Genomic DNA, 25,339 nt, shown 5'->3' with positions numbered 1-25,339 from the left:
ATTTGGATCACCTGTAGTTTATTCCCTGGGGTGATGATGCACTCCAGTCCCTCCGATGCCCACCAGCTGCGGAAGGCCTCGAGCATGCCGGTGGACACCGCACGCTCCATCTCCAGGGACACCCGGGCGCGAACATAGCCGTGCATGTTGCTGCTGTGACTTCAACAGAACGTCACTGATTGACCATCTAGTTTTCTTCTTGATTGTACCAATTTACTCTGTGCTCCACTTTTGGACTAGCAATTAACATGTTGGCATGATTTCCTGCCTGTCGTTCTTAAACGCAGTTATTAACCATTTTACAATGTTAAAATAGCACAGGCTGGAGTTATGTAAACACTTTGGCTGGAATTTTGCAGGCCGCTCAGAGGACGGGGTCTGTGGTGGGTCAGCTGTTAAATTTAAAATAATTGATAGCGGGTCGGGACCGCTGAATTGTCATCGCTGAACAGATCCGACACACAGTGGCAGGGAAAACAATTTAGGTCATTATGACCTTGTTAAGAGCCTATTATAAATAATTTTGACCAGTTTGTCCACAAGGTTTACGCTGCTCGGGGATAACGTCAGGTATGGACGTCAGGAGTTGTGTCACCATCAATTAGTTTCTTTACTTGACAGCAGCAATTGTGCGATAAAAGCTCCCATCTCACTTTCCAAGATCAAAAGCTATTGCTTACTGCATTTGGAAAACAGATTGAGCTTTATGCAGGTTGCAAGTGTTTGGAGCCATCTCTCTATCCAGTGTCACCTCATTGGAACAACCTCTCTCACCACTGACAGATCGCTTCTGTCATCTCAAGCTCAGACTGTCATCCATTACATTAGCATCGGTGCACTTGAAACTATCTCACCTTGGTCCTCAGAATCCCACCACGATCATCCCCAGCAGCACCAGGCACACCAATAGCACCAACAACAATGCAATAAATTGATGCAGCACAGGACACAAGGCATCAGCACACAACCACATTGCTGTCTGGGACACCAGGGATGGCCTCACCATGGCCAGATTTATGTCACTTGATGTTGTATACCCTGGCTGCCACATGATGGGCCAGGTTGGCACTACCCCACACCAGCACCATAAAGCGTCCCTACAATGTCCAAGCCATTCCTTTCACACTCATCAGCATTACTGGGGGTACCATTATGTCTCACCATTCATTGCAACTCACTAAGCCACTTCCAAAGGTGCACACAAATCTGTCCAGGATCGCAAAGTGTTGAAAATAAAGATCTCAATGTTTGACAGCTGATTAATAGAATCTTTACTCGAACATTGACTAAAACACCCAAGTCCTATCCTTGTGTGTTGTTAATTGGTATGATTGGACTAGGATGAGGCTAAGTGAGGGGAAGTGATAATATGCGGAGAGAGGGATGGGTGGACGTGCATGGTAAGTTGGTGTGAGTAAGGATGTATAGGAGTAGGGTAGGAAAGGCAGAGTGATGGGAATGTGATGAGTGGCACAGCAGGATGAGGTCGAGTGTGGCTTTGCAGTAACATTTTGTAATCTACTGAGGTAATTGAAAGGTTTGCATCACAACAGCCAGGTCCTCCTGACAAATTCCTGCATGAGTCTTCCTGTCCAATATGCAGTCAGGCTGAGTTGGTGTCCTGAGGAAGTCTCTTCCGCCCATGGAAAGGGAAGAGAATCTCCTTGCGTACTGTGACTCCCTCCACAAGCATATAGAGGGAGTCATGAGTGAGTCTGGGTGCAGTCGTGCACCTCTGTGCAGTGCTTGCCAGTGTTTACAGCACCTCAATGCTGTAGAACACTGACAGCACAACTGTCAAAATAAATGCGGCCATGGTCCCTTTAAGGAAACTGGCTGATGAAACATCATCAGATGACGTCATCAGACCCACTTCCTTCAATTGGCCGGGAAACGCGCTGGGCGGGCTTAACAAGCCCAATCACAGTAAAATCATTTCTACACAGTGGGCTGGAGCCAGCAGTGAGGTTGTGACGCGCCACTGACCCCGGCTGCACCGGACACGTCGAGGTAGGTGAAATCGTGGTGTCTTAAAATTAGTGCACAAAGAAAATTAAACCAAATGATTACTAGTGCTGCAAGCAACCAAACCTTAGATCAGAGAAGGTTGAGAGGAGATTTCATGGAGGTGTTTAAGACCACGAGGGATCTAGACAGAGTAGATAGAGAGAAACTGTTCCCATTGGTGGAAGGGTTGAGAACCAGAGGACACAGATTTAAGGTGATTGACAGAAGGTCCAAAGGCGAGATGAGGATAAATCTTTTTACCCAGTAAGTGATTAAGATCTGGAATGTACTGCCTGAAAGGGTGGTGGAGGCAGACTCAATTGTGGCTTTCAAAAGAGAATTGGATAAGTACCTAAAAGAAAAAAGTTTGCAGGATAAAGGAGAAAGGGCGGGTGAGTGAGACCAGCCGAAGTGCTCTTGCAGAGAGCCGGCATGTGCTCGATGGGCTAAATGGCCTCCTTCTGTGCTGTAACCATTTTATGATTTCATGATTCTATTCCCCTCAATGCTTGCTAAGGGTACATGTTTCTCTCTCTGCCTGAGATTATTTGTACATAAGATATCAATAACCTTTTTCTCTCCTGTACTTAGAAGAAGAAATGGAGATGGATTTTCCTGTATACTTACAACCTTCGCGAGATTCCATCAATAATGCTCTGGAGTATGAGGAAATGATCCATATTTCTTCACAATACATTGTCGTGGTAGTTATTAGCAGTTAATTTGTTTTATATGACAGTGTTCTCATCAATGACCTTATAAGAACATAAGCATTTGGAGCACGAGTAGGCCATTTGGCTCCTCGAGCCTGCTGCGCCATTTAATAAGGTCATGACTGATTTGATCATGGATTCAGCTCCATTTCCCTGCCCGCTCCCCATAACCCTTTATTCCCTTATCGCTCAAAAATCTGTCTATCTCTGCCTTAAATATGTTCAATGACCCAGCCTCCACAGCTCTCTGGGACAGATAATTCCAGAGATTCATGACCCTCTGAGAGAAGAAATTCCTCTTCCTCTCAGTTTTAAATGGGTGAGCCCTTATTCTTAAACTATGCTCCCTAGTTCTAGATTCCCCTATGAGTGGAAACATCCTCTCTGCATCTACCTTGTTGAGCCCCCCTCGGTATCTTATATTCAATAAGATCACCTCTCATTCTTCTAAACTCCAATGTATAGGCCCAACCTACTCAACCTTCTATCAACCAGAAGCATTTAAGCACAGGTATGTTTAAATTCCCTCCTTTCACCCATCTTCCCCTAATCTCAATGCACTGACTTTTTGCAGGGGTATATGGTTGCCTTTTATATCCACCTTAGAGAGCAGACAGGCCCTCAATTTAATATCGCATCTGAAAGACGGCACCTCCGACAGTGTAGTGTTCCCTCAGCACTGCACTGAAGTACTTGCCTGAATTTTGTGCTCAAGTCTCTGGGGTGGAACTTTGAACCCGCAATCTTTTTACTCAGAGGTGAGCGTGCCATCCACAGAGCCACAAATGATGACTAACTGCATTACTGCTTCTAGCACTCTGCTTGAAATCAGGACAAACCAGGTGGTTCCCAGACCTGTATGGCTCAGCTCTCTAAGTATTATCCAATGCCATTCCAATTACCACAGATGTTCTGGTATTATTACAGGTTTACTGCTGCATTTTGCTTTTGTCTTTGCATGTAAAGTTTATAAAAACCCAGAGAGAAAGATGGATGAATCTTGCTTTAGAAAAAAGAAACAGTATTCGCGACAGTGCAAAAAGAATCGCTCCTCCAAAAATTACTGACTTAATACATATGCTGATCAATGCTAAATAATGCAGGATGAACTGAGCGTACCACAGGTATATAATGAGACTATTAATATTTCTACCCTTCATTTACAGATTGATCAATTTGTTACCGTGAAGTACAGTCTCCCCTCAGTTACAGATCTGGAGTTCAATGCTGTTAAATCTCTGATTCTGGGCAAGATTATAGGTAAGCAATAGAATGTTTTCCTTTGCTTTGGTTGTGGCAATGTATATTTTTTAATTTGTTCTTGGGATATGGCTATCACTGGCAAGGCCACATTCACACCCATGCCTAATTGCCTTGAGGTGATGGTGCTGGTGGGCCATCTTCTCGAGCAACTATAGACTTTATGATGGAGGCTCAGTCATTGTGTAAGACAGAGATCGATAGATTTTTGGATATTATGGGGATAGTGCAGGAAAGTGGAGTTGAGATAGAAGATCAGCCATATTGACTGGCTGAGTAGGTTCGAGGGGCCGATTGGCCTACTCCTGCTTCTATTTCTTATATTCTTATATTCTTAAGATGATGATGCTCTCACAGTGGCATTAGGTATGGAATTCCAGAATATTGATCCAGAACCATGAACAGTGGTATATGTCCAAGACAGGATGGGATGTGACTTGGGTGGGAAGTTGGTGGTGATGCAGCTCCCACAACATTTCTTCTCTTGTCCTTCTCAGTGCTAAAGTTTGGAGGGTTGCAAGGTGACATTCAATGTTCCCCATAAACCTTTTTGGGTGCGCACCCACTTTAAGGAGCTGTGTAGGTAAAAAGGAACGTGCCTTTACCCTATGTTACAGTGTCTGTGACTCTGGGAATTATAGACCCATACACTCAATGTCAGATTAACCATGAAGACTTTCATTTGTATAGCTAAAGTTAAATCTTACACAGAGGCAATGATTATGCTTAGCTAAATGCCTTACAGCACAACACATACAGATAAAAACCTAAGGGCTCCCTTTTTATGCTACCCAGACCCAAGTAGACCTAAGTGCTAGTCAGGCTTACCTTGTCCTGGGTTACCTCACCTCGGTGACCAAACCATTTTGGCAGATGGAGTATAATGTTGGAATGTGTGAGGTCATGCAATGTGGCAGAAAAATCAAAGAGCAAGTTATTATTTAAATGGAGAAAGATTGCAAAGTGCCACAGTACAGCGGAACCTGGGGGTACTTGTGCATGAAACACAAAAGGTTAGTATGCAGGTACAGCAAGTGATCAGGAAGGCCTTTGGTATCTTGGCCTTTATTGCAAAGGAGATGGTGTATAAAAGCCGGGAAGTCTTGCTACAGCTATATAGGGTATTGGTGAGGTCACACCTGGAATACTGCGTGCAGTTTTGGTTTCCATATTTACGAAAGGATATACTTGCTTTGGAGGCAGTTCAGAGCAGGTTCACTAGGTCGATTACCGTGGCTACAACCAAATGGTCTAATCTCGCTTGATCAGTGGCCTCTCGGCCGAAGACTGCTTGTTTGTTTTCAAGAATTCTCAAGGCATTAATCGGCTTTCCCCCCACAGCAATTGTCAGGGGTGTTGTGGTCTTGCATTATCTTGTTTAGGTTTTACGACTTTATTTTTGCAAGGCTCATATCTTTTGCTTTCCTAATCACTTTTTGTAACGCTTAGCTCATCTTATATGTCCCAAATTAGAGCAACCATCTTACAGTTTCCCCAATTTAATAATTAAATTCCAGAATATTGATCCAGAGCCATGAGCGGTGGAACGTGTCCAAGTGAGGATGGGATGTGACTTGGCGGGGAGGTTGGTGGTGTTGCAGTTCCCACGACATTGCTGCTCTTGTCCTTCTCGGTACTAAAGTTTGCAGAGGATCAAGGTGCTGTTCAAGGTTCCCTGTAATTTTGTTTCGGATGTGTGGCTCCTTTAAGGGACTGCACAGCCCATTCAAAATACCGTGCGCCCACAGTTTACGCGATTTAAAAGCCAGTGAGCCGGCTGCACGGGAGCTGCAGAGAGCTGCGCGGCCACGCAACTTAAAGGGACCATTGTCACAGTACTGTCACAGTAATCTTTGTGATATGTTGCAGTGGGCCCTGTAGGTCATAGGTATTGCAGTCACAGTGTGCCACTCATCATCATCATAGGCGGTCCCTCAAAACAAGGATGACTTGCTTCCACGTGAACATAGGATCAGTTCACAGGTGTTTCAATGAAGGACCCGAACTACATCCTCAAGGGTGGAAGATGCCTGTGCGTCGATTTTTTTTAACGTGGTAACCGTTGCACACCAGTCACCACACGGGCTTGACAGAGTTAGGTCTTGGTCCAGTGGCAAGGATTACCCAAGACGACTGGAGACCTGCTCTGCTGCACGGACCTAGTGCACACATATATCACAGAGTGGGCTGGCCCGTGCTGCCCCATGTCCCCCGGTCCCGAACTCACGCCTCCCCTGGGCCCCGATCACGTCCTTCCACAATGTCTCGCCGCTCTTTCGGCCCGATCTTGCCGTTCCTGCTGTATTTGCCCACGCTCCAATCACCGACCTGGACCCTGATGACGTCACTCTTCGCTGCCGTCGCACTCCTGCACCAGCTCGCGCTACTCCCTCGAGTAGTATGCCTCCAGGCTGCTCCCAGACCACCGCTCGCCACTCCTTTTATGACCCCGACCTGTCGCTGGTGTTCTCACGCAGGTCGGGGCGCGACCCGTGTGCCACTGATAATCAATTGAATGATTAAAGGGGATGAGTTTCCAACCCTGTGCTTGGCTTCCCTCTGACTTTCTCTATCTGATTCGTGCATGATGGAGCTCTTATGATCTGGAATGCACTGCCTGAAAGGGCGGTGGATGCAGATTCAATAGTAACTTTCAAAAGGGAATTGGATAAATACTTGAACATGAGAACATTTGGGAGTGGAACTAGAAACATAAACATAGAAACATAGAAAATAGGAGTAGGCCATTCGGCCCTTCGAGCTTGCACCACCATTCAATAAGATCATGGCTGATCATTCACCTCAGTACCCCTTTCCTGCTTTCCCTCCATACCCCTTGATCCCTTTAGCCGTAAGGGCCATATCTGCCTCCCCCTGAAATATATCCAATGAACTGGCATCAACAACTCTCTGCGATAGGGAATTCCACAGGTTAACAACTCCCTGAGTGAAGAGGTTTCTCCTCATCTCGGTCCTAAATGGCTTAACCCTTATCGTTCGATTATGTCCCCTGGTTCTGGATTTTCCCAACATCAGGAACATTCTTCCTGCATCTAACCTGTCCAGTCCCGTCAGAATTTTATGTTTCTATGAGATCCCTTCTCATCCTTCTAAACTCCAGTGAATACAGGCCCAGTTGATCCAGTCTCTCCTCATATGTCAGTCCCACCATCCCCGGAATCAGTCTGGTGAACCTTCGCTGCACTCCCTCAATAGCAAGAACGTCCTTCCTCAGATTAGGAGACCAAAACTGAACACAATATTCCAGGTGAGGCTTCACTAAGGCCCTGTACAACTGCAGTAAGACCTCCTTGCTCCTATACTCAAATCCCCTAGCTATGAAGGCCAACATACCATTTGCCTTCTTCACTGCCTGTTGAACCTGCATGCCAACTTTCAATGACTGATGTACCATGACACCCAGGCCTCGCTGCAACTCCCCTTTTCCTAATTTGCCGTCAATCAGATAATATTCTGCCTTCGTGTTTTTGCCACCAAAGTGGATAACCTCACATTTATCCACATTATACTGCATCTGCCACGCATTTGCCCACTCACCTAACCTGTCCAAGTCACCCTGCAGCCTTTTAGTGTCCTCCTCACAGCTCACACCGCCACCCAGCTTAGTGTCATCTGCAAACTTGGAGATATTACACTCAATTCCCTCATCCAAATCATTAATGTATATTGTAAATAGCTGGGGTCCCAGCACTGAGCCCTGCGGTACCCCACTCGTCACTGCCTGCCATTCTGAAAAGGACTGTTTATCCCGACTCTCTGCTTCCTGTCTGCCAACCAGTTCTCTATCCACATCAGTACATTACCCCCAATACCATGTGCTTTGATTTTGCACATCAATCTCTTGTGTGGGACCTTGTCAAAAGCCTTTTGAAAGTTCCAATACACCACATCCACTGGTTCCCCCTTGTCCACTCTACCAGTTCCATCCTCAGCAAATTCTAGAAGATTTGTCAAGCAGGATTTCCCTTTCATAAATCCATGCTGACTTGGACCGATCCCATCACTGCTTTCCAATGTGCTGCTATTTCATCTTTAATAATTGATTCCAACATTTTCCCCAGTACTGATGTCAGGCTAGCCGGTCTATAATTATCCGTTTTCTCTCTCTCTCCTTTCTTAAAAAGTGGTGTTACATTACCTACCCTCCAGTCCATAGGAACCGATCCAGAGTTGATAGACTGTTGGAAAATGATCACTAATGCATCCACTATTTCTAGGGCTACTTTTTTAAGTACTCTGGGATGCAGACTATCAGGCCTCGGGGATTTATCGGCCTTTAATCCCGTCAATTTCCTTTATACCACTTCAGTTCCTCCTTCTCACTCGACCCTCGGTCCCGTAATATTTCCGGAAGGTTGTTCATGTCTTCCCTCGTGAAGACAGATCCAAATTACTTGTTTAACCGGTCCGCCATTTCTTTTTTCACCATTATAAATTTACCTGAATCTGACTGCAACGGACCTACGTTTGTTTTCACAAATCTTTTTCTCTTAAGATATCTATAGAAGCTTTTGCAGTCAGTTTTTATGTTCCCAGCAAGCTTCCTCTCATACTCTATTTCCCCTCTCCTTATTAAATCCTTTGTCCTCCTCTGCTGTATTACAAAATTCTCCCAGTCATAAGGTTTGCTGCTTTATCTGGCCAATTTATATGCCACGTCCTTGGATTTAACACTATCCTTAATTTCCCTTTTTAGCCATGGTTGATCCACCTTCCCCGTTTTATTTTTTACTCCAGACAAGGATGTGCAATTGTTGAAGTTCATCCATGTGATCTTTAAACGTTTGCCATTGCCTATCCACCGTCAACCCTTTAAGTATCACTCGCCAGTCTATTCTAGCCAATTCACATCTCATACCATTGAAGTTACCTTTCCTGAAGTTCAGGATCTTAGTCTCTGAATTAACTGTGTCACTCTCCATCTTAATAAAGAATTCTACCATATTATGGTCACTCTTCCCCAAGGGGCCTCGCCCAACAAGATTGCTAATTAGACATTTCTCATTACACATCACCCAGTCTAGGATGGCCAGCCCTCTACTTGGTTCCTCGACATATTGGTCTCGAAAACCATCCCAAATACACTCCAGGAAATCCTCCTCCACCACATTACTACCAGTTTGGTTAGCCCAATCAATATGTAGATTGAAGTCACCCACGATAACTGCTGTACCTTTATTGCACGCATCCCTAATTTCTTGTTTGATGCTGTCCCCAACCTCACTACTACTGTTTGGTGGTCTGTACACAACTCCCACTAGCGTTTTCTGCCATTTGGTATTCCGTAGCTCCACCCATACCGATTCCACATCATCCAAGCTAATGTCCTTTCTTAGTATTGCATTAATTTCCTCTTTAACCAGCAATTGGATAGCTCTTTCGAGGAGCCGGCACAAGTATGATGTGCCAAACGGCCTCCTTCTGTGCCGTATGATTCTATGATTCTATCCCATGTATATATCTGGAATAGTGCCTGTGGACTCAGGAGTGATGACAGATGCTGATGCTTGTTCTGGCGGCAGTTACTTTATCTTGGGAGAATTCTACAATAGAGAAAAGCACCATCTGGTCCAATAGTGCCTGTGATGGTTGAACATAGCGATGGCAATACCTCGAGTGCCATGCTGCTGTTGGCATCTTAGTGAGTGAAATTAAAGGGGTCACGTACGTTGTTCAAAATTGTAGCACAGATGACCATGCCCTGAGGGGTACGTGGAGCCCCCCCCCCCCCCCATCGAGACTTGCTGACTGTGCCTCGCTATGGGAGTCACTGTAAAAAGTTCCTCCTCAGGAGTCCAGGTCACACTGCAGGACTGGACCCATAAAGTGAGCCACAAAACAGACTTTAGAAGCTGGTATACTAAGAGAGAAAAAAAGAGTGGTGTAGTATATGTGGGAAGAACATTACAACAGTGACTACACTCCAAAAGTACTTCATTGACTGTAAAGTGCTTTGAGAGGTCTGGTGGTCGTGAAAGACACTATATACATGCAAGTCTTTCTTTCTTTTAGAACAAGTAATGGACAGAGACACGACGAGTTGCCAGTCCATGTGCTTGCTTTATTAAGCCAAAGCAAACTGAGCATGCTCATACCAAACCATGTGACACACCATGTCATAATCCATTACAATGCTCTCCCTCTCAAAAAAACTGTATGTATTCCACTCTCAAATACAACAAAACTATGTTCTCACCTTTCCCAGTATTACATGTATCATATAACAAAAACTTCTGGCTTTTTTCTTCTAAATGAACTATAAATTCAGTTTCAGGACAGATTTGCAGGGCCTTGCTGATGTCCTTACAGAAGGTTTAGGTGTTGAACCAATTTTTGGACTGTATTGTTTTGGTTCTGAACTCAAGCCGGGGATAGACTGTTTTTTGAGCGCTAGGGAATAAAGAGATATGGGGACCGGCAGGGAAGTGGAGATGAGTCCATAATATGATCAGCCATGAGCTTATTAAGCCATGAGGGGCCAGGTGGCCTACTCCTGCTCCTATTTCTTATGTTCTTCTGTTCATAGATGATCCTGTTTCTATCCCATCCTTTTGCCAAAATGTAATATACTTGGGTAGAACAAATGAAGGACAGAGACACAATGAGCTGCTAGTCCATGTGCTTACTTTATTAGGCCAGAGTGAACTGAGCATGCGCATGCCAAACCATGTGACAAACCATGTGACAATACATTACATGGGGGTTGGCCTTTCACCTCGGTGTAGCAGGCTCTGAAGGCCCACCAAGCTTCAGAGAGGATGGGAACATAGGATGTGAGCTTTCAAGCCAGGCAATGCCAATATCCACCAAGTAAAGGTACACGCACATCGCGCTGGGCATCATTGGCGCAGGCATTGTTGATCATCCCTCACCATCAATCTCCTGAGGTCACTATTGACCAGCTTGACCAGGATACACTTGCCTTAGAGGTTGTGCAACAAAGGTTCACTCGATTGGTTCCTGGGATGAGAGGGTTGTCCTACGTGGAGAGATTATGTAGATTGGACCTATGCTCTCTGGAGTGTAGAAGAATGAGAGGTGATCACATTGAAACACATAAGATTCTGAGGGGGATTGACAGGGTAGATGCTGAGAAAGAAAATAAAGAAAGTAAGTTTTTATATATCGCCTTTCATGACCACCGGACATCTCAAAGCGCTTTACAGCTAATGGGGAAGACTAGAACTAGAGGGCATGATCTTAGAATAAGGGGCTGTCCATTTAGAACTGAGATGAGGAGAAATTTCTTCTTTCAGAGGGTTGTAAATCTGTGGAATTCGCTGCCTCAGAGAGCTGTGGAAGCTGGCAAATTGATAAATTTAAGACAGAATAGACAGTTTCTTAAACGATAAGAGGATAAGAGGTTATGGGGAGCGGGCAGGAAAGTGGAGCTGAGTCTTTGATCAGATCAGCCATGATCTTATTGAATGGCGGAGTAGGCTTGAGGGGCCATATGGCCTACTCCTGTTCCTATTTCTTTTGTTCTTATAAGTACGTTTGAAGTGTTGTCACTGTTATAATGTGGGAAGCACCTGCGCACAGCAAACTCCCGCAAACAACAATGTGATAATAGCCAGATAATCTGTTTATTTTAATGTTGATTGAAGGATAAATATTATCCTGGCTGGAGAGTCTAGAATTTGGGAGCAGGGTCTCAGGATAAGGGGTCGGCCATTTAAGACTGAGATGAGGAATTTCTTCACTCAGAGGGTTGTGAATCTTTCGAACTTTTTGCCCTAATGGGCTGTAGATGTTGAATCGTGAATTATATACAAGCCTGAGATAGATAGATTTTTGGACTCAAGGGGGATCAAGGGATATGGAGATTGGGCAGGAACGTGGAGTTGAGGCCTAAGTTCAGCCATGATCGTATTGAATATCGGAGCAGGCTCGAGAGATCTTATGACCAATTCCTGCTCCTAATTCTTATGTTTTTACATTCTTAACCAATGTTATTGACAAGATAACCTGCCATTTCAGCACTGTAGCTTGCTTACCTAAAAGAATGGAACAGAGTTAACATTTCAGAGTTAACCCATTAACATCTTCTTTTGCTTTTTCTATAATCCATTTTGTCATTTATTCACTCCTGCCATCCACCCTATCTTCCCTCTTGTTCTTTCCTTTCCTACCCCCCCTGCCCCACCAGCCATCCCCCATCCCCACATTGGGTCTGAATTCGCACTCGGAGGATTCCAGCAGGAGAATGCCTCTGAACTGTAATAAAACTACGAACCTAGCTGCTGGTCCTGGATCCACGGAGTCTCGCGCTCCTGGGTCTCAGCGCGTACGCCTGCATGAAAGCCCACGTATCAGGAGCGCAGGCGGTTCCAAGCGTCCCTGGGATCACGTGGGCCGGCCCAACCAATCAGAATGGGGATTCCCATTATGCTTATGGGGATTCCATTTAAGCATGGAATCCCCATAAGCTTAATAGGAAACACCCAAAAAACACACGTACACAATCTTGAAATAAAAACATTTATTAGATATTTAAAATAAATTAAAATGCAATTTCATTAATCATTTAAAACTAAAATTACATTGTTTGAAAAATAAGTTTAAACATTTGAAATGGGCTAGAAATAACTTATAACTAATTATGAAGTTCTTTTATGTTAACATTTTTTTTAAATTTATTTTAATATTTATTTAAACCCTTATGCTGGTAAAATAAGGCCCTATGCCTGCTTTTACCAAGAGTACGAGTTTCACGGACATTCGCTGGGCAACAGTCGGATATACATTTCCCGGGGACGTGGAGGATCTGACAATACTTGACAGATCGCAAGTTCCGGGTTTTCGCACAAGCGCATCGCATGCGGAAACCCGGAACTTGCGGGGCCATTACGGCCACATATGCATCGTATTCGTGGTCATAGGCCCCGGAAAATCTGGGCTAATGTATTTATAAATTCAGATTAAGGCAGAGTCTTACCTTGGGTGTTTTTCCAACAAAGCAGAGGCATTATTCACATCTCTGTTTTCAACCTGTCAAGAATATCCTTAAGCAAATCTCATTACTGTCAACACAGTTAGAAAAGGGCCTGTGATTGTTCATTGCTTTTTAAGTTGCCATTCATTCCATTAATAAATCGTTATGGCTATTTAAGCTCTGTTAACACAAACAATGGGTACCTACCTGGAAATGTGATAAATGGAGGCTGTGCACAGACTTAAGCTTTCCAAAGAATAATTAATTATTTTCTTTCCGTAGCGATGCTTTTTTGTGGTGCTGAATATATAAATGTGGCTTCTGCCATTTTTTGTTGGATAGGCAAATATAAAATAAATAATTTCCCACCTTCAGTTCTTTTTTCTCAGTCTGTCAGTAAGGGGAAATGAAATGTTCAATTAGCTGTTGGCTGTTTCAGTTGAATAATTACTCCACTTCTCACTGCACAAATATTCTTCTTTATTTTTCAAGCAAACTCTAGTACCTGTAGTTTATAAAAGAGCCATTGACAGTTTGCAGTGATTCATAGGTTTTGCTTATTCTTTCAGCAGATCTAGCATGGGCTGTTAATGAACAAATTGATTAATCATGACATCTCTAACAGTGTGCACCAGATAGTGGCATGTTTACGAATTCATAGCCAGGGATCAAATTGACTGTCGCTGGTCTGCGGGTGAGGGCAGTGGTGGGGGGCTACTTTTAGTCAGGTGGTGCTAAGTGTGCATGGTGGGCTAGGAAGTGAAACAAAAAGATCTGGCCGAGATAATATGCTTTATCAGAGTTGGGGCGTATCTTCAGCGTGGCACAACTTCCGTTTGGCACAAAGAAGCCTCCCTGTCACTGGTTAATTTTCCAGACTAGGTGTCAATGACTAGCTGCTCGGCCTCACCAGTAAGTGGACTTCTATTGGAGATGGAGATTGGCACCAAAGTCTACAGCAACCTCGTGTTCCCACTTGCCTCAGTGTAAATTGGAAAAAAAAATTCTGAGCATCTTAAGTACAGTAGATGCAATTGTTGGCTGAGTGATTAGAACATAAGAACATAAGAAATAGGAGCAGGAGTAGGCCATACGGCCCCTCGAACCTGCTCCACCATTTAATACGATCATGGCTGATCCGATCATAGACTCAGCTCCACTTCCCTGCCCGCTCCCCATAATCCCTTATTCCCTTATCAGTTAAGAAACTGTCCATCTCTGTCTTAAATTTATTCAATGAACCAACTTCCACAACTCTATGAGGCAGAGAATGCCATAGATTTACAACCCTCTGAGAGAAGAAATATCTCATCTCAGTTTTAAATGGGTGGCCCCTTATGCTAACATTATGCCCCCTAGTTCTAGTCTCACCTATCAGTGGAAACATCCTCTCTGCATCCACCTTGTCGAACCCCCCCATAATCTTAATATGTTTCGATAAGATCACCTCTCATTCTTCTGAATTCCAATGAGTAGAGGCCCAACCTACTCAACCTTTTCTCATAAGTCAACCTCCTCATCTCCAGAATCAACTTGATAAACCTTCTCTGAACTGCCTCCAAAGCAACTATATCCTTTCTTAAATATAGAAACCAAAACTGTATGCAGTATTCCAGGTGTGGCCTCACCAATACCCTGTATAACTGTGGCAAGACTTCCCTGCTTTTATAGTCCATCCCCTTTGGAATAAAGACCAAGATTTCATTGGCCTTCTTGATCACTTGCTGTACCTGCATACTAACCTTTTGTGTTTCATGCACAATACCCCCAGGTCCCGCTGTACTGCAGCACTTTGCAATTTTTCTCCATTTGAACAATAACTTGCTCTTCAATTTTTTTCTGCCAAAGTGCATAACCTCACACTTTCCAATATTATACTCATCTGCCAAATCTTTGCCCACTCATTTAGCCTGTCTATGTTCTTTTGCAGGTTTTTTGTGTCCTCTTCACACACTGCTTTTCCTCCCATCTTTGTATCATCAGCAAACTTGGTTACATTACACTCGGTCCCTTCATCCAAGTAATTATTATAGATTGTAAATAGTTGGGATCCCAGCACTGATCCCTGCGGCACCCCACTAGTTACTGATTGCCAACTCGAGAATGAACCATTTATCCCGACTCTCTATTTTCTGTTTGTTAGCCAATCCTCTATCCATGCTAATATATTACCCCCAACCTCGTGAAGTTTTATCTTGTGCAGTAACCTTTTATGTGGCACCTTTTCAAATGCCTTCTGGAAGTTCAAACACACCATATTCACTGGTTACCCTTTATCCACCTGTTTGTTACATCCTCAAAGAATTCCAGCAAATTTGTCAAACATGACTTCTCCTTCATAAATCCATGCTGTCTCGGCCTGACTGAATTATGCTGTTGCAAATGTCCCGCTACTGCCTCTTTAATATGGACTCCAATATTTTCCCAACCACAGATGTTAGGCTAACTGGTCTATAGTTTCCTGCTTTTTGTCTGCCTCCTTTTTTAAATACGGGCATTACATTTAAAGTTTTCCAATCTGCTGGGACCTTCCCAGAATCCAGGGAATTTTGGTAAATTACAACCAATGCATCCACAATCCCTGCCGTTACTTCTCTTAAGACCCTTGGATGCAAGCCATCAGGTCCAGGGGATTTATCCGCCTTCAGTCCCATTATCTTACTGAGTATCACCTCCTTAGTGATTGTGATTGTGTTAAGTTCCTGCCCCACTGTTGGGATATTTTTAGTGGCTTCTACCGTAAAGATTGATACAAAGTATTTGTTCAGAGTTTCTGCCGTCTCCATGTTCCCCATCACTAATTCCCTAGTTTCATCCTCTAAGGGAACAACATTTACTTTAGCCACTGTTTTCCTTTAACTCTTGCTATCTGTTTTTATATTTTGTGCTAGAAACATAGAAACATAGAAAAATAGGTGCAGGAGTAGGCCATTCTGCCCTTCGAGCCTGCGCCGCCATTCAATAAGATCATGGCTGATCATTCCTTCAGTACCCCTTTCCTGCTTTCTCTCCATACCCCTTGATCCCCTTAACCGTAAGAGCCATATCTAACTCCCTCTTGAATATATCCAGTGAACTGGCATCAACATCTCTCTGCGGCAGGGAATTCCACAGGTTAACAACTCTCTGAGTGAAGAAGTTTCTCCTCATCTCAGTCCTAAAAGGCCTTCCCCTTATCCTTAGACTATGTGCCCTGGTTCTGGACTTCCACAACATCGGGAACATTCTTCCCGCATCTAACCTGTCCAGTCCCAGCAAAATCTTATATGTTTCTATGAAATCCCCTCTCATCCTTCCAGTGAATAAAGGCCCAGTCGATCCAGTCTCTCCTCGTATGATAGCCCAGCCATCCCTGGAATCCATCTGGTAAACCTTCGATTCACTCCCTCATTAGCAAGAACGTCCTTCCTCAGACTAGGAGACCAAAACTGAACACAATATTCCAGGTGAGTCCTCACTAAGGCCCTATACAACTGCAGTAAGATCTCCATGCTTCTATATTCAAATCCCCTAGCTACGAAGGCCAACATACCATTTGCCTTCTTCACCGCCTGCTGTACCTGCGTGCCCACTTTCAGTGACTGATGAACCATGACACCCAGGTCTCGTTGCACCTCCCCTTTTCCTAGTCTGCCGCCATTCAGATAATATACTGCCTTTGTGTTGTTGCCCCCAAAATGGATAACCTCACATTTATCCACATTATACTGCATCTGCCACGCATTTGCCCACTCACCTAACCTGTCCAAGTCACCCTGCAGCCTCTTAGCGTCCTCCTCACAGCTCACACCACCACCCAGTTTAGTGTCATCTGCAAACTTGGAGATATTACACTCTATTCCTTCATCCAAATCGTTAATGTATATTGTAAAGAGCTGAGGTCACAGCACTGAGCCCTGCGGCACTCCACTAGTTATTGCCTGCCATTCTGAAAAGGACCCGTTTATCCCAACTATCTGCTTCCTGTCTGCCAACCAGTTCCCTATCCACATCAGTATATTACCCCCAATACCATGTGCTTTGACTTTACACACCAATCTCTTGTGCGGTACCTTGTCAAAAGTCTTCTGAAAGTCCAAATACACCACATCCACTGGTTCTCCCTTGGCCACTCTGCTAGTTACTTCCTCAAAACATTCCAGAAGATTTGTCAAGCATGATTTCCCTTTCATAAATCCATGCTGACCTGATGCGATCCTGTCACCGCTTTCCAAATACGTTGCTATTTCGTCCTTCATGATCAATTCCAACATTTTCCCCACTACTGATGTCAAGCTAACCGGTCTATAATTACCCGTTTTCTCTCTCCCTTCTTTTTTAAAAAGTGGTGTTACATTAGCTACCCTCCAGAGTCGATAGACTGTTGGAAAATGATCACCAATGCATCCACTATTTCTAGGGCCACTTCCTTAAGTACTCTGTGATGCAGACTATTAGGCCCCGGGGATTTATCGGCCTTCAATCCCATCAATTTCCCTAACACAATTTTCCGCCTAATAAGGATATCCTTCAGTTCCTCCTTCTCACTAGACCCACTGTCCCCTAGTATCTTCGGAAGGTTACTTGTATCTTCCTTCGTGAAGACAGAACCGAAGTATTGGTTCAATTGGTCTGCCATTTCTTTGTTCCCCATTATAATTTCACCTGAATCCGACTGCAAGTTACCTACGTTTGTCTTTACTAATTTTTTACTCTTCACATATTTATAGAAGCTTTTGCAGTCAGTTTTTATATTCCCTGCAAGCTTCCTCTCGTACTCTATTTTCCCCCTCTTAATTAAACCCTTAGTCCTCCTCTGTTGAATTCTAAATTTCTCCCAGTCCTTAGGTTTGTTGCTTTTTCTAGCCAATTTATATGCCTCTTCCTTAGCTTTAACACTATCCTTAATTTTCCTTGTTAGCCATGGTTGAGCCACCTTCCCAGTTTTATTTTTACTCCAGACAGGGATGTACAATTGCTGAAGTTCATCCATGTGATCTTTAAATGTTTGCCATTGCTTATCCACCGCCAACCATTTTAGTATTGTTTGCCAGTCTATTCTAGCCAATTCCCGCCTCATACCTTCAAAGTTACCTTTCCTTAAGTTCAGGACCCTAGTTTCCAAATTAACTTCGTCACTCTCCATCTTAATAAGGAATTGTACCATATTATGGTCACTTTTCCCCAAGGGGCCTCGCACAACAAGATTGCTATTTAGTCCCTTCTCATTACACAATACCCAGTCTGGATGGCCAGCTCCCTGGTTGGTTTGTTTACTTTCATAGTCTATCTTTCCTTTCTTAATCAATTTTTAAATCATTCTTTGCTGGTTTTTAAAAGCTTCCAATCTTCTGCCCTCCCACTAGTTTTGGCCACTTTGTATGCCCTCTTTGGGTTACCATCCTTTTTTCTTTAGTTAGCCATGGATGGCAATCTTTTCTTTTACACCCTTTCCTCCTCACTGGAATATATATTTTTTGAGAGATATGAAATATCTCCTTAAATGTCACCATCATCATCAAAGGTAGTCCCTCGGAATCGAGGAAGACTTGCTTCCAATCTTAGAATGAGTCCTTAGGTGACTGAACAGTCCAATACTCAAGCCACAGTCGCTGCCACAGGTGGGACGGACAGTCATTGAGGGTAAGGTAGGGTGGGACTGGTTTGCCGCACGTTCTTTCCGCTGCCTGCGCTTGTTTTCTGCATCTGGGTGGGCGCGAGGTACTCAGCGCCCACCCAGATGCACTTCCTCCACTTAGGACGGTCTTTGGCCAGGTACTCCCAGGTGTCGATGGGGATGTTGCACTTTATCAGGGAGGCTTTGAGGGTGTCCTTGTAATGTTTCCTCTTTCCACCTTTGGTTCGTTTGCCATGAAGGACTTTCGAGTAGAGTGTTTGCTTTGAGAGTCTCATGTCTGGCATGCGGACAATGTGGCCTGCCCAGTGGAGCTGATCATGTGGTCAGTGCTTCAATGCTGAGGATGTTGGTCTGGACGAGGACACTAATGTTGGTGTGTCTGTCCTCCCAGGGGATTTGTAGGATTTTGCGGAGGCATCATTGATGGTATTTCTCCAGCGACTTGAGGTGTCTACTCTACATAGTCCTTATTTCTGAATCATAGCATTGCTGGTTAAAGAGGAGATTAATGCAATAGTTAGGAAAGACATTAGCTTGGATGATGTGGAATCTATATGGGTAGAGCTGCAGAACACTAAAGGGCAAAAATCGTTAGTGGGAGTTGAGTACAGATCTCCAAACAGTAGTAGTGATGTTGGGGAGGGCATCAAACAGGAAATTAGGAGTGCATGCAATAAAGATGCAGCAGTTATAATGGGTGACTTTAATATGCACATCGATTGGGCTAGCCAAACTGGAAGCAATACGGTGGAGGAGGATTTCCTGGAATGCATAAGGGATGGTTTTCTAGACCAATATGTCGAGGAACCAACTAGGGGGGAGGCCATCTTAGACTGGGTGTTGTGTAATGAGAGAGGATTAATTAGCAATCTCATTGTGCGAGGCCCCTTGGGGAAGAGTGACCATAATATGGTGGAATTCTGCATTAGGATGGAGAATGAAACAGTTAATTCAGAGACCATGGTCCAGAACTTAAAGAAGGGTAACTTTGAAGGTATGAGGCATGAATTGGCTAAGATAGATTGGCTAATGATACTTAAGGGGTTGACTGTGGATGGGCAATGGCAGACATTTAGAGAACGCATGGATGAATTACAACAATTGTACATTCCTGTCTGGCGTAAAAATAAAAAAGGGAAGGTGGCTCAACCGTGGCTATCTAGGGAAATCAGGGATAGTATTAAAGCCAAGGAAATGGCATACAAATTGGCCAGAAATAGCAGCGAACCTGGGGACTGGGAGAAATTTAGAACTCAGCAGAGGAGGACAAAGGGTTTGATTAGGGCAGGGAAAATGGAGTACGAGAAGAAGCTTGCAGGGAACATTAAGGCGGATTGCAAAAGTTTCTATAGGTATGTAAAGAGAAAAAGGTTAGTAAAGACAAACGTAGGTCCCCTGCAGTCAGAATCAGGGGAAGTCATAACGGGGAACAAAGAAATGGCAGACCAATTGAACAAGTACTTTGGTTCAGTATTCACTAAGGAGGACACAAACAACCTTCCGGATATAAAAGTGGTCAGAGGGTCTATTAAGGAGGAGGAACTGAGGGAAATCTTTATTAGTCGGGAAATTGTGTTGGGGAAATTGATGGGATTGAAGGCCGATAAATTCCCAGGGCCTGATGGACTGCATCCCAGAGTACTTAAGGAGGTGGCCTTGGAAATAGCGGATGCATTGACAGTCATTTTCCAACATTCCATTGACTCTGGATCAGTTCCTATCGAGTGGAGGGTAGCCAATGTAACCCCACTTTTTAAAAAAGGAGGGAGAGAGAAAGCAGGGAATTATAGACCGGTCAGCCTGACCTCAGTAGTGGGTAAAATGATGGAATCAATTATTAAGGATGTCATAGCAGCGCATTTGGAAAATGGTGACATGATAGGTCCAAGTCAGCATGGATTTGTGAAAGGGAGATCATGCTTGACAAATCTTCTGGAATTTTTTGAGGATGTTTCCAATAAAGTGGACAAAGGAGTACCAGTTGATGTGGTATATTTGGACTTTCAGAAGGCTTTCGACAAGGTCCCACACAGGAGATTATTGTGCAAAGTTAAAGCACATGGGATTGGGGGTAGTGTGCTGACATGGATTGAGAACTGGTTGTCAGACAGGAAGCAAAGAGTAGGAGTAAATGGGTACTTTTCGGAATGGCAGGCAGTGACTAGTGGGGTACCGCAGGGTTCTGTGCTGGGGCCCCAGCTGTTTACATTGTACATTAATGATTTAGACGAGGGGATTAAATGTAGTATCTCCAAATTTGCGGATGACACTAAGTTGGGTGGCAGTGTGAGCTGCGAGGAGGATGCTATGAGGCTACAGAGTGACTTGGATAGGTTAGGTGAGTGGGCAAATGCATGGCAGATGAAGTATAATGTGGATAAATGTGAGGTTATCCACTTTGGTGGTAAAAACAGAGAGACAGACTATTATCTGAATGGTGACAGATTAGGAAAAGGGAAGGTGCAACGAGACCTGGGTGTCATGGTACATCAGTCATTGAAGGTTGGCATGCAGGTACAGCAGGCGGTTAAGAAAGCAAATGGCATGTTGGCCTTCATAGCGAGGGGATTTGAGTACAGGGGCAGGGAGGTGTTGCTACAGTTGTACAGGGCCTTGGTGAGGCCACACCTGGAGTATTGTGTACAGTTTTGGTCTCCTAACTTGAGGAAGGACATACTTGCTATTGAGGGAGTGCAGCGAAGATTCACCAGACTGATTCCCGGGATGGTGGGACTGACCTATCAAGAAAGACTGGATCAACTGGGCTTGTATTCACTGGAGTTCAGAAGAGTGAGAGGGGACCTCATAGAAACGTTTAAAATTCTGACGGGTTTGGACAGGTTGGATGCAGGAAGAATGTTCCCAATGTTGGGGAAGTCCAGAGCCAGGGGTCACAGTCTAAGGATAAGGGGTAAGCCATTTAGGACCGAGATAAGGAGAAACTTCTTCACCCAGAGAGTGGTGAACCTGTGGAATTCTCTACCACAGGAAGTAGTTGAGGCCAATTCACTAAATATATTCAAAAGGGAGTTAGATGAAGTCCTTACTACTCGGGGGATCAAGGGGTATGGCGTGAAAGCAGGAAGTGGGTACTGAAGTTTCATGTTCAGCCATGAACTCATTGAATGGCGTTGCAGGCTAGAAGGGCTGAATGGCCTGCTCCTGCACCTATTTTCTATGTTTCTATGTTTCTATACAGGAGGGTGGGTATTACAACAGCCATCTAGACCATGAGCTTGGTGGTAGATTTGAGGGCCTGGCCTTCGAAAACTCTTTTCCTCAGGCGGCCAAAGGCTGCGCTGGCGCACTGGAGGCAGTGTTGAATCTCCTCATCGATGTCTGTTTTTGTTGATAAAAGGTTCCCAAGGTATGGGAAATGGTCCACATTGTCCAGGGCCGAGCCGTGGATCTTGATGACTTTTACATCCTTTCCTCCTCACTGGAATATATTTTTGTTGAGAATTATGAAATATCTCCTTAAATGTACGCCACTGTTCATCAACCATCCTACACTTTAATCTCCTTAAATGTCTACCACTGCTCATCAACCGTCCCATACTTTAATCTATTTTCCCAGTCCACTTTAGCCAACTCTACCCTCATACCTTTGTAGTCTCCTTTATTTAAGCTTAGTACAATGGTTTGAGATTCAACTTTCTCGCCCTCCATCTGAATTTGAAAGTCAACTATGCTTTGGTCACTCATTTCAAGGGGAACCATTATTAATCCTGTCTCATTACACAGGACCAGATCTAGGATAGCCTGCCCCCTGTTTGGTTTTGTTACATACTGCTCAAGGAACCCATCCCTTATGCACTCTATGAACTCTTCTTCAAGGCTACCCAGTCCAATTTGATTTGTTAAATCAATATGGAGGTTAAAATCACCCATGATTATTGCTGTTCCTTTTTTACAAGCCCCTACTATTTCTTGGTTTATACTCCGACCAACAGAGTTGCTACTTTTAGGGGGCATGTAGACTACGCCCACCGTGACTTTTTCCCCTTATTATTCCTTATCTCCACCCAAACTGTTTCAACATCCTGATCATTTGAGCCAATATCGTTTCTCACTATTGCAGTGATTCCATCCTTTATCAACAGAGCTACCCCACCTCCTTTTCCTTTCTGTCTGTCGATCCTAATTGTCAAATACCCTGAATGTTTAGTTCCCAGTCTTGGTCACCTTGCAACGACAACTGTTATGGCTACTCAATCATACCCATTTGTAACTATTTGTGCAGACAGCTCATCTAATTTGTTACGACTGCTGCGTGCATTCAGATAAAGAGCTTTTAAATGTGTTTCCTTACCATTTTCTCCTACTACAGCCCCAGTTTCTGATACACTTTTATGTTTCTAGATTCTGTCCCTTCCTGTCATGCTCTGGTTTTCGTTTTCCCCAATGCGACCCTGCTCTATTGCCTTCATCTTGTCCTTTGAGCTTTTAGGTTTCTGCTCACCTGAACCTGATTGACTGCATAGACTTTGGGGGCATTTTAATTGTAGATGTTCCCCTGCCGTAGCAATGCTAACTTCTTGGGATGAGCTAGCATCCAATGTTGCAATGGTGCAGATGACGGAAAATACGACCGGCAACCCATTTCCTGCCCAAGTCCAATTGAATTCATCGCTCCATCATTGGCGGCCGTGCCTTCAGCTGCCTGGGCCCTAAGTTCTCTGCCTCTCTACATCTCTCTCCTCCTTTAAGTCACTCCTTAAAACCTACCACTTTCACCTGTCCTAATATCTCATTCTGTGGCTCGGTGTTTAATTTTGGTTGGTAACACCCCTGTGAAGGGCCTTGGGACATTTTGCCACGTTAAAGGCGCTATATAAATGCAAGTTATTTTTTTGTTGTTGTTAAATTACACCAGGGATCAGATGTAATTCTTCGATTAGTAGATGGTCATATTAGTGTAAATGGACCACAATGTGAGAGGTTGTAGTTATGTGTCTTGATGACCTCTTTTGCAATAAGCAGTAAATACTTTTAGATTTGAAGTATAATGGATGCCTTATCTGTAGAGATAGCAGCAAGTCAGCTTCGATTTCAAGTGGAGTGAATGCCTTACAACCAAAAGTAACTTTGAACTGAGGCCAGGCCACTCACTTCGATAATTTTCAGATCTAAAGCAGGATAAAATATATTCCTCCTTTTTTGACATGTTAACACAATTTTTTTGAAAGCAAAGACATAGAATATCCCTGTAATCAATTGCAGGTTATTTCTCAATAAACATACAGAAATTACATTCAAAAGACAAGAATATCCTTTTATTGTCCAATGTCAAGGTGATGATGCACACTAACACGAGTGCTGGTATAACAATCCCATTGAATGGATTGAATCGCAACACCAGCTTGCATTTAACTACTGCCATTAATGTAGTAAAACGTCCCCAGACGCTTCGCAGAGGCGCAATCAGAGAAAATGGATTCCAAGCCAGAGAAAGAGGCCAGAAACGTGGTCAGAGGTGGATTTTAAGGAAGGTCTTAAAGGAGAAGAGGCAGGTAATGAGCTGCTTAAATTTCCAGACACTCTAGAATAATGACTAACAAAAACAAAGCAATATAAGAGAAGATGTTGAAATGCAGTTGCGGACATATAGTGCTCATGTCATAATATGCAAGTGCCGTACATAAGAAACAGGAACATAAGAAATAGGAGCAGGAGTAGGCCATTTGGCCCCTCGAGCCTGCTTCGAGGGCAGAATATTATCTGAATGGCGGCAGATTAGGAAAAGGGGAGGTGCAATGAGACCTGGGTGTCATGGTAAATCAGCCATTGAAAGTTGGCATGCAGGTGCAGCAGGCGGTGAAGAAGGCAAATGGCATGTTGGCCTTCATAGCTAGGGAATTTGAGTATAGGAGTAGGGGGTTCTTGCTGCATCTGTACAGGGCCTTGGTGAGGCCTCACCTGGAATATTGTGTTGAGTTTTGGTCTCCTAATCTGAGGAAAGACGTTCTTGCTATTGAGGGAGTGCAGCAAAGGTTCACCAGACTGATTCCCGGGATGGCAGGACTGACATATGAGGAGAGACTGGATCGACTGGGCCTTTATATACTGGAGTTTAGAAGGATGAGAGGGGACCTCTTGGAAACATATAAAATTCTGACGGGACTGGACAGGTTAGATACAGGAAGAATGTTCCCGATGTTGGGGAAGTCTAGAACCAGGGGTCACAGTCTAAGGATAAGGGGTAAGCCATTTAGGACCGAGATGAGGAGAAACTTCTTCACTCAGAGAGTTGTTAACTTGTGGAATTCTCTTCCGCAGGGAGTTGTTGATGCCAGTTCATTAGATATATTCAAGAGGGAGGTGGATATGGCCCTTACAGCTAAAGGGATCAAGGGGTATGGAGACAAAGCAGGAAAGGGGTACTGAGGTGAACGATCAGCCTTGATCTTATTGAATGGTGGTGCAGGTTCGAAGGGCCGAATGGCCTACTCCTGCACCTATTTTCTATGTTTCCCTGTTTCCTCTCTCACAATTACACGGTGAATATAATCATTTCCAAAAATGAGCTAGGTTAACTGCCGTAAATCATCAAGTAAAGTAATTCAGCATATATATCTTACATAATAACAAAAATAAGCATAGTATTCGCTCGGTAATACGCAGGAAAGATTGTTAATACCAACACTAGATTCATAATGAAAACCACAACACGTAGAACTGTCTACAAGTCCAAATGGTTTTGAAGTTTCCTTGACCCTTGCGAATATTTTCAAGTAGGGTTAACGGTGTGTGAGCTGGAGCCAGCAACAAGTGGTAAATTCTCAG

General features: G+C 44.0%; 1 protein-coding gene across 1 annotated transcript in view; it reads left to right on the top strand.

Moving 5' to 3' along the window:
- The window catches only part of LOC139253730 (contactin-associated protein-like 5), a 1,639,232-nt gene that overhangs the window by 1,461,723 nt on the left and 152,170 nt on the right, over positions 1–25,339 (top strand). The window contains exon 21 of the mRNA XM_070873523.1: positions 3,887–3,980. Coding sequence (XP_070729624.1) covers positions 3,887–3,980 — 94 coding nt within the window. The remainder of the gene's footprint in view (positions 1–3,886; positions 3,981–25,339) is intronic.

Source organism: Pristiophorus japonicus, chromosome 3 (assembly GCF_044704955.1).
Source record: "Pristiophorus japonicus isolate sPriJap1 chromosome 3, sPriJap1.hap1, whole genome shotgun sequence".
Classification (NCBI taxonomy): domain Eukaryota; kingdom Metazoa; phylum Chordata; class Chondrichthyes; family Pristiophoridae; genus Pristiophorus; species Pristiophorus japonicus.
This window is presented reverse-complemented; position numbering and strand designations above follow the sequence as displayed.